At 38.5% G+C, this 17,132-nt stretch overlaps 1 protein-coding gene across 1 annotated transcript in view; it reads left to right on the forward strand.

The window, feature by feature from the left end:
- PEX7 (peroxisomal biogenesis factor 7) overlaps positions 1 to 17,132 on the forward strand; it is a gene marked incomplete in the record, with an annotated part of 169,739 nt that overhangs the window by 565 nt on the left and 152,042 nt on the right. Inside the window, 4 exon segments of the mRNA XM_014586184.2 lie at positions 1,400 to 1,457; positions 2,909 to 3,059; positions 14,897 to 14,974; positions 15,473 to 15,581. Coding sequence (XP_014441670.2) covers positions 1,400 to 1,457; positions 2,909 to 3,059; positions 14,897 to 14,974; positions 15,473 to 15,581 — 396 coding nt within the window.

Consider the following 17,132-nt stretch of genomic DNA (forward strand, 5'->3'; position numbering starts at 1 on the left):
CTGAGGTACACGCCCCCCAGGCAGATCGCGGGGTAAGCCGGTGTGGCTCCTGCCCGGTCGGACCGGTCCGGCCGGCCCAACAAGACTTAGAAGACGGTCTTCACGTCCCTCCCGGCACCTTCTGACTGTCCCATTTCCCACAGCCTGCACGGGAGCCCTGATCCCAAAGCTCTGGGCTGCCCGTCCAGGGAAGGATGCTTCGGAGTTTCTTTGCTAGTGCGGTCAATAAATGCATTGAGTTGTGTCCTCACTCTTTGTTGTCTCACGGAGAAAACGAGGAGTCTTCAAACAATTTATCTAACAAGCTTATAATGAAACACCTATGGATGGATTTCAGTGTTTTTCTTTTTTTCACTTAAGCAAACTTGTACCTTAATTCCACTTTTTTCTGCAAACTTTTCGAAGTCATACACATATTTGCCAAGAGTTATTAGAGGTACAAGTTGATTTTTTTTTTTTTTCAGGTGAGGCTAGAAAGGGATGAGAGTCCATTCTCGAGTTTGCTTTCTTTGAACATGCTAGCCGTTGTTTACACACTGAAGTCATTGCGTAATGCCCTGCTCTGTAATGCCTTTTGTTTGGTTCTACAGCAGAAAAAAAAGAATAATGTGATTTCTAAAACTCAGAGGCACAGAAATGCTTTCTTGTATTTTCATCATTGGCTTATAGTGCTTGCCCATTCTGGTTTATAATACTTGTTAGGTTGAAGACTTAGGAATCTGTAATGATACTGTAAATCCTTTAAAAAAAAAAACTCTGTAAGAGTATTAGAAAAAATCAGTCATGTTTAAATAGTTTTCCTCCTGGTTTCCATAAAAATAAGTGTGACTTTAGAATACATGAATCCTTTAGTAAAATAATTAATCTTTGGCAGCTAAGTGGTACTAATATTTTCAGCACTTTACCATTGTCTATCTGGTAAATTTCACCAGTTATTTCTATCTTCATATTTTGTTTTAAACTCCTGCATTAGGCGTACTTTAAGTTTGTTGGTGCATTGCTTAGGTGAAAGGTTTATGGAACAAGTGTTACATAACTCAGGATGATTTAGTGGAAAGAGCACTGTCTGTCAGGTCTGTAATCCCCAGGTTTCTCATCTGTCAGCTGGGATAGTAACACCACCTTGGAAGGTTTGCGTCCTTGGCACCTTCCCTGGCCACAGAATAGGAACTTAAAAATCTCTTCTTTAGGGCTTTGTCTGGATTCTAACCATAGGGGAGATGGCTAAATTGAATATTTAGTGACCAAAGCACAATCCTGATCATTTTATGCACATGTACCAATAACTTAGGGAGATGTATGTGATAGTAAGAGAGGTGCTCGGTGTGTCTTTGATCTTAAAGGGTTCCCTGGCAGAGTCAATGGCATGACCTTGGCATCTTTTTTTTTTTTTTCCCAGGCTGTGGAACTCTGTTAATACTGGATCAAAATGAATCTGGGCTTAGACTCTTTAGAAGGTTGGTGGCTCTAGTTATTAAACACATATGTATTCTTTTTTTTTTCCTATCAAAGCCTTAATAGAATTAGGTTTTAACTCTTTGATCAGTAAGATGTTTTAATATGCATTATGAGAGGAACTTCAGCATTTGCATAGTATAGAGCTTATTTTTGCCATTAAGATACAAGATTTTCTTCTAAAGCTTAGCTCTTAGTGTCTGTTTATAAACGGTAAAACTTAAATGCTATCTTTGTGATAGAGGTTAGCTTTACTCCTGTGGGAACTAATTGTCCCTTTGTGGATTTTGCAGCAAATCTTTTCCTTTCTTTCCATGCCTGTCTTGCAGGTGTGACTGTTGGACTCCTTAACATATCCCTTAGGGTTAGTAAAAGGGAAAGAAAGAGAGGGAATTCTGTTAGAAAATAACTACCGGGAACCAGCAGTTAGGGTAATGGCTATGTCGCTGGACTCCCACGTAGTCGACCGCGGTTCGTGTCCTGGACCCGGTGGCTTAAAACTCACGCCGGGCGTGTGTGTGTGCGTGCCCAAGATCCTGAGAGGAGAATGGAGGAGAAGGGATTGCGGCGTGACCATCCTCCCTGGGGGGTGATTTCTCGCTTTCTTTCTCTATGTCTCTCTCTGTCTGTCTGGCGAGCGCACGCGCCCTACAGTGAAAATCTCTCCAAAAAAAAAAAAAAAAAAAAGAAAATAACTACGTATGCATTGCTTAGGTGAAAGGTTTATGGAACAAGTGTTACATAACTCAGGTGAAAGATTTATAGGAAAGGTTGAGATTTAATGGTCTAAATTAGTATTTTGAAGGGCTTATTGGCCCGTCCTATGAACCACACACACACACAAAAAGTGAACATGAGGGTGTGTCAGCATTTCCTTGTATAAGTAGTTCCATACTAGTGTTTGGGATACTTAATTTCAATACAGCTCGACAGTCTTCTACCTGTATGACCTACCTAAACTGTTCTTTATTTATTTTTTAGGGTTTTTTTTGCCATAGGGCATATGTGCTTGCCAGAGAAAAAGAGAGACAGAGAGAGAGAGAGAGAAATCACCCCTGAAAGAGGATGGCCACACCACAATCCTTTCTCCTCCATTCCCTTTTCAGAATTTTGGGCATGCACACACACTCACACCTGGTGTGATGTTTCAAGCTGCCGAATCTGGGACTTGAACAGTGCTCAGCCATGTCGGAATCCAGTGTCTTAACCACCATGCTACCTACTGGTTCTCAAACTTTTCTTTTAATCTTTCTGAACTTGTTTCCATGTCTGTCAAATACCTGCTCTATTTATCTCCCACAGTTGTCAAGATTATATGAGTAATGTATGTTAAAATATGTGTGAAATTTTAAGGAAAAAAATCCCATTTTTATAAAATGGGATTTTATAATTATCATTGTTTCTTGTTTGGCTGCCTAAGTAATTTGTTTTTGTTTCAATTTTCCTGGTATAGCTTTGACTGGAATGATGGTTTGTTTGATGTAACCTGGAGTGAGAACAACGAACATGTCCTTGTCACCTGTAGTGGTGATGGCTCACTGCAGCTCTGGGATACCGCCAAACCTGCAGGGCCACTGCAAGTCTATAAAGAACACACTCAGGAGGTAGGAAGGGAATCTTTCTGGACTGGTTGGTTTTCTTTCTTAAACTGTGATTGAAATACATTTGGGGATGAACGGGTAGGGAAGTGCCTTCAGGGGATGAATTTAAACTTTAGTGTTTCTTGTACATATTAGATGTCACTTATTATTTGATTATTCAAACATAAAATACTTCTTGGCCTAAGGAGCAGAAAAGAAAAGGTCAGGCTTCTCATTAGGCAGGAAAAATGCTTCCAGTAGTAGACTGCGGCATCTTTTCTTCCAGAGAGGCCCATTGCTTCTTTATGCTGTAAGAATGTACCTGACATATTTTGCCTTAAGTTAGAGGGATTTGGGCTTTTCACAAAGACATCACAAGACGCCTGTAGGGTTTCAGTAAAATTCCTGAAGATTTCAGAATGCATTGGTGCAAGAGCATCAAATACTAGTGTGAAGCCAAGCTGACCAAAGAGATTTTATATCCCATTTACATGTCTAGATTTTGTATGGGTTTATGTGTTGCAGAGAAAATAGTTTGGGCTTCAGTGGTATTTTTTATTTTTGAGAGATTTTTGCTACAGGGCACGTGTGCTCGCCAGACAGATAGAGACAGAGAGACAGAAAGCGAGAAATCACTCCCCATGGGGTTGGTCACGCCACAATCCCTTCTCCTCCATTCTCCTCTCGGGATATTGGGCACACACGCACATGCGCCCGGTGTGAGTTTAAGCCACCGGGTCCGGGATGCGAACCACGGTTGACTACGTGGGAGTCCAGCAACATAGCCATTACACTAACTGCTGGTCCTCTTCAGTGGTATTTTTAATGAGTATGATAGTAAGGAAATTCTCTTTTGTTTTTTTTTCACATTTTTAAGTTTTCCTCAGGGTAGCAGTAGATCTTTCAAATGAAAATTTATACATTTACTTTCAAATTTATGTCTACCACAGTGCCTAGCCCTCAATAAATGGTCATTAAATGCAAGACTATTAGTCTTTTGTGATGAGAGATTAGTTATATGAAGATTCCAGATGTTTTACAGCTATTAACCATCAATATTTCTAAGATCGTTACCAAAATAATGAAAAAATTTAGTTCCTATTTTATTGTTAAAGCTATTTGGATAAATGTAGTTGTGAATTACCTTGTTTTCAAAGAATCGCTGAACACTGAGACAACTTTGGTGAAAGTCATTTCAGCCTCATGCGGTCCAAGAATCTCTACAGAGTACCATATGCAAAATTTAGACATTTCTCTCTCTCTCTCTCTCTCTCTTTTTTTTTTTTTTTAAGAGGTTTTTGCTATAGGGCGCATGCGCTCACCAGACAGACAGAGATGGAAAGCAAGAAAACACACCACAATCTCTTCTCCTCCATTCTCCTCTTGGGATCTTGGGCACGCACGCACATGTGCCCGGCGTGAGTTTTAAGCCACCGGGTCCAGGATGTGAACCGTGGTTGGCTGTAGGAGTCCAGCGACATAGCCATTATGCTAACTGCTGGTCCCCAAAATTTAGACATTTCTATAATACCTTCATGATTGTTGATATTGTCTTAATTCCACTTGTATTATAATTAATTTTCTGTTTTTCTTTTATTTAAAAATATTTTTTCTCTCTGAAGTTTTTTCCTTTTCTTTTTCTTAAATCTTTAATACTCTTTATTCATTTATTTATTTTTTGAGAGAGATTTTTTGCTATAGGGTACGCATGCTCACCAGAGTTACAGGGAGGGAGACAGAGAGACAGGAAGCCAAAGATCATCTCTGTCCTTTTGGAGTCTTGTTCATGCACATGTATGTGCCTGGTATGTTTTCAAGTCTCTGGGGCTGGGATTCAAACCACATTCGGCCACATAGGGTCTGGTCCTCTTAACCACTAGGTTACAGGGCCAGCCCAAATTTTTGATGGTGTTTTATTGCTTATCTATCCATATAGATAGGTGGTACCTAACAATAAAATAATTTATCTAGTTAAGTTAAATCGGATTTATTTATTTACATTTTTCTTTGAATCAGCTTTACGTTGTTATTTCATTTATCCTTAAATAGTAATTTTCATGAAATCTAGAGATTGACGGCTAGTTTAATATATATATATATTTATTTGTTTTTAATGTACGTGATTCATAAATATTTAATGAGTGAAATAAATGTATGCACCAGTTAAAATCACTCTTGTACAAATAGTGGTGTGTATCCCACTTTCTGGGAATACTGTTCTAGAATGTTTTTGACAGATGGTCACTCAGTATTTATCTCAGTGAAAGTAAATTTCACTATCTCATGAGCTAATTTCTTTGAATTTTAGATTAGTCCAGTGGCTAGAAAAGTATTTTTCTTAAGCCCAGATCTACCTCTGAAAACTTTGTTACTTTTACTGTCTTCTAGTGAAATGGTGACAAAAATCCAGTCCCTCTTTTCCAGGAGAGCCCTTGAAAATAGCTATTGTGCCCTCAGTAGTCTTCCTCTTTTAGTCTGTGAGTTTGTCATCTCAGGTTATGTGGTCTCTACATTCCACCCTTCTGGTAACTTCTTGTGTACTCGCATGTTTTTCCTTTTTTTTTTTTTTTTTTTTTTTAAGGTTTTTGCCATGGTGCACGTGCACTCACTGGGAAGAGATAGAGAGAGGGAAAGTGAGAAATCATCCCCCAGGGGGATGACCATGCTGCAGTCCCTTCTCCTCCGTTCTCCTCTTGGGATTTTAGGCATGCATGCACATTCACACGCACCCGTCATGATTTTAAAGCCACTGGGTCCAGGATTTGAACTGGCATGTGGGAATCTAGCACATTAAGCACCATGCCACTTGCTAGCACCATTTTAATGTTCTTTTTGATGTAGTATATCCAGTTTATTCCAGACTGATGATCAATACTGAGTTTGATAAGATTTGCCACCATAATTTAGAGTCTCTATCAATAATATAAAGTTGTTGGAAAAGTGATGGTACATTTTTACATAGAAAAACATAGGGAAAAAATGTCATGACTTTTCTGACAACCCAATAATATTACTTAAAATGGCTCTTCATTGTCCTCAACCAGGTCATGGTATTGGACATCATTCTATCAGTATCCAACTGGTTGTTCAAACTGAAGACACACTTTGTTCCTGTTCTTGTTGTTGGTTTATTTCTTCTGTGAGTGAGAGCAACAGAATGAGAGAGTGAGGGAAGGACAGAGAACCTCTAACAAGGTTTTGCTACTGTGATTCCCCAGCTCAGTGTACTCAAGGAGGTCTCTGATGTGAACTCAGAGCCCTCCCAAGTGCAGTAGTTTTGCAGAACATTACATTTTACCGCTATTTTTGGCCCCTATTGATTCCCCTCCCACACATACACTTTCTAGGTTGTCCTTCCTCATTTTCTTTTCAAATGCAAATTCTGGTAAGCTTTTGTATCCGTTATGATACCTTACCTCTTAGTGCAACAGAAGACTCAACTAGAAGTGACTTTAACAATCAGAGTTTTTGTTTTGTTTTGTTTTTGTAGCAGAGTTAATTATTTCACATTTTTTTGGGTTATGTAAAATAATAACCTAATGTATAGATAATCTTTTTAAGTGTTTATTACAGTAGCACCCTCACTTCTTAGTAGCAGTTTCTGTCTCAGCCAGTTTGGGCAGCTGTAGAAAAGTATCATAGACTGGGTGGTTTATAAAGAACAGAAATTGGGACCAGCAGGTGGCGTGGTGGTAAAGGCACTAGAATCCTACATGGTCAACCACAGTTTGAGTCCTGGACCTGGTAGCTTGCTTTCTTACTTTGTGTCTCTCTCTCTCTCTTACTCTCTCCCTACTCCTTGGTGAGTGTACATGCCTTGTAGCAAATTAAAATAATAATAGTGGGGCCAGCAGGTGGCATGATGGATAAGGTGCTGGATTTCCATGTGGCCAACCATGGTTCGAGTCCTAGATCTAGTGGCTTGAAGATGACAACAAATAAATAAATATATGTTAAAATAATAATAATAGTCAGGACCAGCAGATGGCATAATGGTTACATTGCTGGACTCCCCCATGGACGATCACAGTTTGAGTCCTGGACTTGATGGCTTAAAACTCAGGTTGGGCACATGTGGGTGTATGCCCAAAGTCCCAAGAGAAGACTGGAGGAGAAACGATTAAGGCACGGCTATTCCCCTGGGGGTGATTTCTCACTTTCTGTCTCTTGTAAACACATGCACCCTATAGCAAAAAGTCTCTCTAAAAATAGTAATAATAATAATAATGATGATGATGATGATAAATGAAATTAAATAAATAGTTCTTTTAAAAAAAAAAAACAGCAGAAATTTATTTCTTACAGTTCTGAAGGCTAGAAGTTTAAGATCAGAGTCCCAGCACAGTTGTGTTTTCCTGAGGGCCCTTTTTAAGGTTTCAGACTATTATCTTCTATTCTTGCATGGTAGAAAGAGGGCAAGAGAGTTTCTTGGAGTCCCTTTATAAAGGCACTAATCCCACTTATGAGGGCTCCAGCTTTATCACCTAGTTATTCCCCAAGGCCTCACCTTCTAATACGATCACGCAGGGGGTTAAGTTTCAACATTTCTGTTCAGTGTGTATACCAAATACTCAGCAACACTTAAAAGAACTTAATGTTCAACAAGAGCTTTGAGTAGCTAATAAATATTTTTTTGGATAAATTAATAAATAAGTATAGCCAGTTCTTACCCCCCCCCCCTTTTTTTTTTCACCCTGTGTTGTTGGACTATATTTTGTGAAATAGAATAGCAAAGAATGAGTAATTTTCTCCATTGAAAGAGAGCATATAGTAAGGATGAATAGCAGCATCCTTCATGTTGGGTTTGAATCACAGCTCTATAACTATCTTCTGTGTGACTGACATTAAGTGTGCTGCTTGCTTTTTCTAAGCCTTGTTTTTTCATTTGTAGAATGAGCATAATAGTCTATGTTATGGGATGATTGTGAGTACTTAGGCCAGAGCCAGTATGAATGAGTATTTGTACTTTTATTATAAAAGGGGAAGAAAAATGTAAAACAATTTAGAAATCCTGTTACCAGTTTTCCCACTTGATGAGTGGGAGGACTATCCAATAATTAATTTTCAGATGGCCAGGAGAAACAAAAGAGAGAAATACAAGATTTTAATATATTTTAGGCCTTGAAATAAAATGAAAGAAAAACATGAACGTTATCTGTGTGCATGGCTTCTAAACTTAACATCAAAGTAGGAATCAAATTCATCTCTGTATTATTTAACTGGTGTCTACAATTCTCACAACTTCTGAGCCCCATAAAATGCCTTTGGCTTAGCTTACTGCTGAATATATAATAGGAATGATGGAATGGAAACATTTTTTTCAAGTTTAGTGAGGAGCAAAAAGAGATTAAATTGAGATTAAATTTTGTTTTTTCTATTTTATGACTTACAGCCCTGTGCTATTGAGAGTGAGTTAAAGTGAGTTTAAAGATGACATAGAATCAATTTATTTAAGTTTCTAATTTTCAGTTTGACTATTGTACTTTAAAAAAATAGTTAAAATTTGTTCTCATTATCCGATAGTGAGGCTCATCAATTTGCTACATTTCACCCTCCTGTTATCCTCTGTATTTCCAGTAGTCATGCTGTAGGCCTAAGACTCTGGACTTTCCAGCCACCAGAATCATGAGTTCTTAAATAAGCTAGAGTATTTCTTAGTTTTTGTGTTGCTAACAAAAATACCTTGAAGCGGTAGAAGTTTATTTACAAACTCATAATTCTGGTGGCTGGAAGGTCAAGAGTCCTAGACCTATAGCATGACTGTTGGAAGCAGAGGATGATAAGCACATGCAGAGAGAGGTCCTGACTAATCCTTCTTTTATAACAACCAGATCTTATAAGAAGCAACCCCTTGTCATGAGAGCTAGAACTCATCAGGTCCTACAAGGCATCATTAAATCTATCCATTAGACTGTTGGCTCTATGATGCAGTCACCATGAACCCATCATCACCCAGTTGGCCTTACCCTGGGATACTGTAAACATGTTAGGTTTTCACTTAATACCCTTATAGTACAGAGAACACAATCAAATCCGAAAACATGCATTTGTAGGGGATATATGTAAGCCATGGTAACTAAGCTTCATGCATTTGAAATTTTGAGTATTTAAAATGAAAATGGTGTGTAAATGCTTATCTTAACTTACTGATTCTCAAACTTTGTTTTACATTAGCATCATCTAGGGAGCTTTAAATCTTCATGCCCAAGCCACAGTGTCTGGAGGTTGGAGACATGCATTGGTAATATTTAAAGATGACTCCATTGTGTAGCTATGTTTGAAAGCCACTGCCTGGGAACCAGCAGTTAGCATAATGGCTATGTCGCTGGACTCCCATGTAGTCGACCACGGTTCGCTTCCCGGACCCGGTGGCTTAAAACTCACGCTGGGTGCGTGTGCTTGCCCAAGATCCCGAGAGGAGAATGGAGGCGAAGGGATTGCGGGGTGGTCATCCCTCCTGGGGGTGATTTCTCACTTTCTGTCTCTATGTCTCTCTCTGTCTGTCTGGCGAGCACACGCGCCCTATAGCGAAAAACCTCTCAAAAAAAGCCACTGTCTTAGCTTAATAGATATTCAGTTCTAATGACTTTGACATATTGCCATCATAGATTATTAAGACAACCAACTATTCTAAAAATTGATAAAAATAAAGAAATTAAGGCATTTATCTTGCCTTTCCTGCATGGACTTTATGGTAAAGTTATCAGTTGATAAGAAAAATTCTTTATAACAGAATTCTAGCTAATAAATGCAGGAGTAACAAAATTAGAAAATCATCATTTTGTAACCCCTCATGCACGGATGAATCTAGGCAGGGGTCATCTATGAATGCTACAAACCATTAATTTGAGATTGAACCATTCTCTGAACAATCGTGGGATCATTAGAAGTGGATCAACCAGAAATCATATGCCTTCTAATATCATGGGAATCTAATCAAAATTTAATTGAATTTGATTAATCCTTCTGATCTGACTTCTAATTTAAGGAAATAGGAAGGATAAAACAAAGAGTTAAATGCCATCATAAAGAAACAATGAACCAAACCTAGAATGTAGGATATTTAAAAAACTTTTTAAAAAATTTCTGTAGGCTTGTATGCTCACCAGAGATAGAGACTGGTTTGGGAAGGTGAAAAAGTACTTCCTGATTGGGGGGGTCAGTCTGCAATCCCTCCTTCATTTATCTTTTCAGGATTTTGGGCACACATGCACATTCACCTGGTGTGTTTTTCAAGCTGGATCTGGGACTTGGACCTTGCCTTTGGCTATGTGGGATTCAGCTGCCTTAACTACCACACCACCGGCTGGCCCTAGAATGTAGGACATTCTAGAGGACCAATTCAAATAAGCCAACTCTAAAAAGATATTTTTGTGAGAGTCCAGAAAATGAGAATATGGACTTTTAGATGATATTGAGGAGCTACTATTAATCTTGTTGGAGGTAAAAATAGTCATGTGCTTATATAAAAAAGGCAAACCATCCTTATTCACTGAAATGTTTCTGAACGAAATGGTCTCAAGTTAAAATGCTTCAGTGGTCTCTTCCTAAGTCAGTAATGGGACAGATGAAACAAGTTGGGCGAAATATTGGTAATTATTGAAGATGTGTAATGGAACCTGGTGACTTATTATACTATACTTTTATTCCTGTTTCATAATTTCTGTAATGAAGAATTTTTTAATTTAAGTTTCACATTAAAAGAAGTATGTAGCCCTTTCTAATCACCCAGTACTTAAAAGTCAGTGTCCCTTTCCTTTGTATTGATACAGATAAGTATGAAAATTCTGGGCATAGTTTTTATTTGATGATTTTTAATTAAATAGACCAACTTAAAAAGGGCAATACTTTACAGTAGATTAAAAATGAGCTCTTTGGGAATTGGTTTCAGTAATAAAATTTGTCTTCTCCAACTGGTTTTGATGAAGTTCAGATTTCATAAAGCAGCAGAAAATATTGTTCAGTGGCTTCCTTTTTCTTTCTCCATTTCCCCAATTAATTTTCTTCATTACTGCCAAGAGTAATTTCCTAAGATGGGCCTTTAGAGGACCATATTTTCTTAAAGCATAAAATTGAGCACTGTGTATCTCTTCCTTTTTTTATATTCAATTTGACCATTTGCCACATCTACCATTTGAGTGGGAGTAGAGGAAGAAGTTGGGAATAGGGAAGAGATGGAAGAAGAGACTAAAATGAGATGTGTTTTCCATTCATATTTGTTTCTCCATCCCTTCCTTCATTCTAAAAACTAGTATTACTGCTACTGTGTGCCAAGTCCTGGACTGGGGCAGGCTGGGAAGGTGAACAAGTCAGGCATGGCCTGTCCTCCAGCAGGGAGACCTGGGTTGCCGGTTATCTAATTTATAATGTGATTAAGTACTGTGAATATACAGAGTGCTACCAGAGGGAGGATTTAGTCTGGACAAGGGGTGGTGAGGGCATCCTAAAAAAGAGAGTAGCAATGAACTGTACAGGTGGAGAGGCCAGAAGAGTAGTGTTAAAGGCAAAGAAAAGACAGACTTGAAGGGGAGGGCGAGCCTGGAGCCTGAAGGCATTGAAAACAAAAACAAAAACAAAACTTACTGTGAAATATTAAAGTAAGGTGTAAGAATATTATTGAACACTTGCATATTCACCACCTAGCTTAAGAAATATTATCTAGACTATTGGAGTTTCCTGGTTACTCCTTTGTAATCATCCTTCCTTTCTCCTCTTTCCTTTTTTTCGTTTGTTTTTAATTTGCTAGAGGGCACCTGTGCTGGCTGGAGAATGTTGGACAAGAATGTTGGGCGTGGGGGAGTGAGAGCGCATCCTCTATGGGGATAGTCATGCTGCCGTAATCCATTGTTTTCCATCTCTTCCTCCCGGGATTCTGGGCATGCACATTCATGCTCCTGGTGTGCTCATCAAGCCTCCAGAACCAGTACGTTAGCTGTGTAGTCGGCCTTGTGGGATCCAACCCAGGCAACCTTCCAGCCCCTAGCTGGCCCTCTTTCCTTTTTTTCCTTCTTTCCTTCCCCCTTCTTCACAGAATTCTGAATTTTCTACTTGTATTTTTTGTGCTTTTCTTTATAATGAGTTGTTGGAAAAGTCATGACAGATTTTTACGTAGAAAAACAGAAAAGTATGTCAGAGTTTTCTGACAACCATATATGTATGCAAAAATGATTATCACCTTTGGGTAATAAGAATTGGTATGGATGAATCTCACATAATATTGACTTAAGATGGTAAGCTGCAGGGGCCACATAGTATGAAACCATTGAAAGGCTTTGTACAGGTAAGTGACATTAATTTGTACTTTATAAGGATTGTTTTTATTATTATGCAGTATGGATAATAAATTGGAAGTAGGCAAGGATGTATGGGGAGATCTGTAAAAAGGATGTTCTAATCTAAGTGGTAGCTTATGGTTGATGGTTGTACCCTCTGGAAATTATATGCAGACTCTTAACTGTGGCCTTTTAGGATCTTATCCCTCTTATTTGATCCTGCTGCCTCAAATGTGACAAGCTTGTTTGCTGCTGCAGGATCTTCCCCTGCTCTCTCTCCCTGAGCCTTTCTTCTCAGATCTGCATGGCTCGGTCTTTTACCGATTCTAGTCTGCTCAGAGAGGTTTTTCCTGGCCATTCTATTAAGACATAACCCTGTGTCCTTGTCATTATTTTCTGGTCTCCATTCTCTGGTTTATTTGTCTTTGTAGTTTTCTTTAATTACAATTTGAAATTGTACATTTATTTATTTATAGCTTGTCCTCCCCCTACTAAAATATAAGATCTGTGAAGACTGGTCTTGCCTAACATTGTAACCCCCTCCCCCCAGTTACATAGTTGGTTTTTAGTACATAGTCATTGAATAGGTGAGTGAATTAACTTGAGGTTGGAATATTGGAATCCAGTCATTGCTTTTCAGCTGTCTCCCAAGCATATCTCTGGCTGAACTTTTTTCGGAACTTGAGGTTAATGCCCAGACCCTGTTCATACTAAACATTTCCACTTGACTGTCTTGCTGTCACCTCAAATCGAGTATGTGTAAAATTACACAATATCTTCCTTCCTCCAGTCTTCCACTTCTGTTAATGCCACCACCACTGATATTCCTCAGGCACAAAACCTTGGTGCTGTATTGCAGTGTTCCCCAGCCCCAACCCCTAGGGTGCTATATGTCCCCATTTATATCTTTGGGGGACTTCCTAGTCACTGTTTCACCTCTGCTTTCTGCCTGTTGACATTTTAGCCAGCCCTCAAGGTCCAACTGGAGTCTTCTTCTGGGCATTAAGCCCAATCATCTATCCCAGAATCCCTTTTGTACTTTTGACTGCAGTTGTTCTTTTCTATTTTTTTTTCTTTGGAGAGGTTTTCGCTATAGGGCACGTGTGCTCGCCAGACAGACAGAGAGAGAGGCATAGAGACAGAAAGCGAGAAATCACCCCCCAGGGGGGATGGTCACGCCGCAATCCCTTCTCCTCCATTCTCCTCCCGGAATCTTGGGCACGCACGCACACGTGCCCGGTGTGAGATTTAAGCCACCGGGTCTGAGACGCGAACCGTGGTCAACTACGTGGGAGTCCAGCGACATAGCCATTATGCTAACTGCTAGTTCCCTCTTTTCTGTTTATTTAAAAGCACAGTTTAATTCCTATTTTTTAATTTTTAAAATTTATTTTTTAATTTTCTTTAGGTTTTTGCCATAGGGTGCTCTCCAAAGAGAAACAGTGAGAAGGAGAGGAATCACTCCCCCCAGGGGGATGACCACACCACAGTCTCTTTTACTCCATTCTCATCTTGGGATTTTGGGTGTGCATACATATGCACCCAGTGTGATTTTCATGCTGCCAGGACTGGGACTCGCCCAACTTGGGTTTCAAGCCTCCGGGTCCGGGACTTGAACCACTGGGAGTGGGAGTCCAGTGTTGTAACCATTATGCCATCTGCTGTCCTAGGTTTGACTTTTTAAGATTCTACATGTAAGTGACAGAACATCAAAATTTTAATTAAAGACAGGACTGATGTTACTGATATTTTTTTCTCCCCTCAAACTCCAACATGCTCAGCAAACTGAGCAGCAGAGAGCAAGTAAACCATATTTATCATATTAAATATTATCATATTTAAGGGGCAACAAGCTCCAGATACTCATACTTCCTACATATTTGTGAGAGAGTATTAAATTTCAAAATAACCTTCTAACTGAATCACATCCAATGACATATACTAAAGTCTGGGCTTTCCTAAGACGTAATTGTACACATATGTTGTTGAACTTAGCTTACAGTGATGATCTGTTTATCATCTATTATATAAAATGACAGAATGAAAAATATTTCTGCAAGTTTCCCCAATGGTTCATTTGAAATGGTTCACTGAAGCCTTGAGGCATAAATTAGAATAGTAGCATTGGATCAGTAAAATTGTTTACCTAGAGATCTGAAGGGATCACCTGGTTTCTGTAAGCTTTTTCTAAGAAAGGCCAGATAGGGATATTAATTGAATTTTAATACTTTCTGATAAACACTGACCTGGCAAGCTTTTTTGGATGACAAACTTTCTAATCTGCTTTGACATTTCTTCATGGTGCTGCAAACAGTGATTTGTTGGTAGTTTAAAATGTGTATAATTTGTTTTAGTGAGGAAGATTTGGAAATGTTCTGTAAAGCAGATTGGAGTCTTTTCTGTAAGGAATAAGTCTAGGGGAATGGACAAGATCCTCCTTATTTCTCAGGCACCGTGTTGAGATGGGTAGGACTTTATTTGATGTTTCAGTGAAATAAATTAGTTGTTTTGTCTGTGATAGTTATAAAGAAATAAAATGCAGTATTGAACTTGCTCTTTTGCTCTCTAAACACTTTAAAATGTTTTTAGGTTTATAGTGTTGACTGGAGTCAAACCAGAGGTGAACAGCTGGTGGTGTCTGGCTCATGGGATCAAACTGTCAAATTGGTATGTCAGCATTATTGTATTTAAAAACAAATGCTTATTTCTTCAGCACTTTCATTGTATTTTATTTTTCTTTTTCAAAACCTACATCTGTAGCTTTATAATTGGTTAATTTTCTTTTCAAAAAATATATAAAAACATTTATTAGAATTAAAATAGTTTATTATATTTTGGCTATAAGCTGATAGTTAGCTGATTATTTGGGCCCCTTAAATGCCATATTGCTTTCTCTAAAAATAGGTGATAAAGAAACCCTTGAGATATAGGTATATGGGGAGACATCAAAAAGTTGTGGGAAAATGGAATTCAAATTTGAGCTTATTAGGTACAAAATTTTTTGAAATCCATGCATAATTTTTATGCATTTCCACGGACTTGTTTGAAGATTCTTTGTATATTATATGTATATATATAAACATGTATAGCATATGGTATATATAGTATGTATGGAAGTGATAATTTGGATTCAGCTCTTTAATTGATCTGTTCATTTATTTGTAGTGGGATCCAACTGTTGGAAGGTCTCTGTGCACCTATCGAGGCCATGAAAGTGTCATTTATAGCACAATCTGGTCTCCCCATATCCCTGGTTGCTTTGCTTCAGCCTCAGGTAAATAATTCTGTATTCACCAAAAACCTTACTTGCTCATAGTAAGTGGTGGCCTTGCTTTTCCCAGTAGGTGGCGCTGTAGAACTTAGATATAGAAAGAAAATGAAGCACACACAGATTGAGTATCCCATATCTTACTTGGGATTGGTATTATTTCCGATTTCAGAGTTTTTTGAATTTTGGAATATTTCTACATACATAATAAGATACCTTGGGGCTGAGACCCAAGTTTAAACATGAAATGTATTTATATTTCATGTACACTTTATACATATAGATTGAAAATAATTTTGTACGTTATATATATTATTTTATTTATGTTAGAGTGTGTGGGCATGCATGTGGGAGTGAGAGAGTGGGGGAAGCACCCTTCACAAAATTTGGTCACACCATGATCCCCCTTTCTCTAGGCCTCCAGCCAATTGGATCCTGGGCACTTGCTTGCTTGTCTGGTGTGTTTCAGGCTGATGGGGCTGGGGATTCCAACCGTGGTCATCATATGGGATCCAGCTTCTCTTGAGTAGTGCATTATTACTGCATTATGGAGCTGGCCCTGTATAGTATTTTCATATTGCAGCGATTTGATCGTACCCTGAAACATGAGGTCAAGTGTTGAATCTTCCACTATAATTTCTTCTTTGGTATTTTTCCATGACATAGCAACCATAAGACTGAATATAAACCAAGTAAGTGGAAGTAACATTGATACACTTAATTTGAATGAACCCTTTAACCTGTATATTACTTGAACTAATCATCTTTTTATTTTTTTTGAGAGTTTTTTTCTATAGGGCGCGTGTGCTCACCAGACAGACAGAGACAAAGCGAGAAATCACTCCCCCAGGGTGGATGACCATGCCACAATCCCTTCTTCTCCATTCCCCTCTTGAGATCTTGGGCACACGTGCACACGCGCCCAGCATGAGTTCAAGCCATGGGGTCTGAGACTCGAACCGTGGTCGACTACATGGGAGTTCAGTAACATAGCCATTACGCTAACTGCTGGTCCGGAGCTAATCATCTTTTATCCTTTAGTATAAAAGCTGAAGAGTTTCATATAGTAAATCAGGTCTATAAGATGACCATAGTTGAGTTTAATTTTATCATTAGTGAAAAACTGTAACTTAGAGAGTATTAGTTTAAGTTGAATGAAGGTTCTTATAAAGATGTGACTGAGGTTGATATTAGCATCATTTTCCTGGTCAGGGGAGATGCCTTTGGCCTCATCCTGCAGTTTCAAAGCAGTCATTTCAAACCCTGGGTGGAATTAGTCATATCGAATAGGTCTACCTTCACATAAACTGACTGTATTTCTATTGACACAGTGAAGGTCTGTCAGTAGGGAGCTTGACTTGGCAACATTCTCAGTAAACTATAATTAATGAGTGTAATTTTACATATTTGGAAAAGTATTGGTAAGGAACACACCTTGAACAACTGACAAGCTGTTTTATTTTTTAAAGAATTATTTTATTTAACTTTATTTACTCATTTTTTAACTCGATGAGAAAGAGAAAGAGAGAAAAAGAGAGAGCGAGAGAGAGAGAGAGA

Source organism: Tupaia chinensis, unplaced genomic scaffold (genome assembly GCF_000334495.1).
Source record: "Tupaia chinensis unplaced genomic scaffold, TupChi_1.0 Scaffold000117_2, whole genome shotgun sequence".
Taxonomy (NCBI): Eukaryota; Metazoa; Chordata; class Mammalia; order Scandentia; family Tupaiidae; genus Tupaia; species Tupaia belangeri.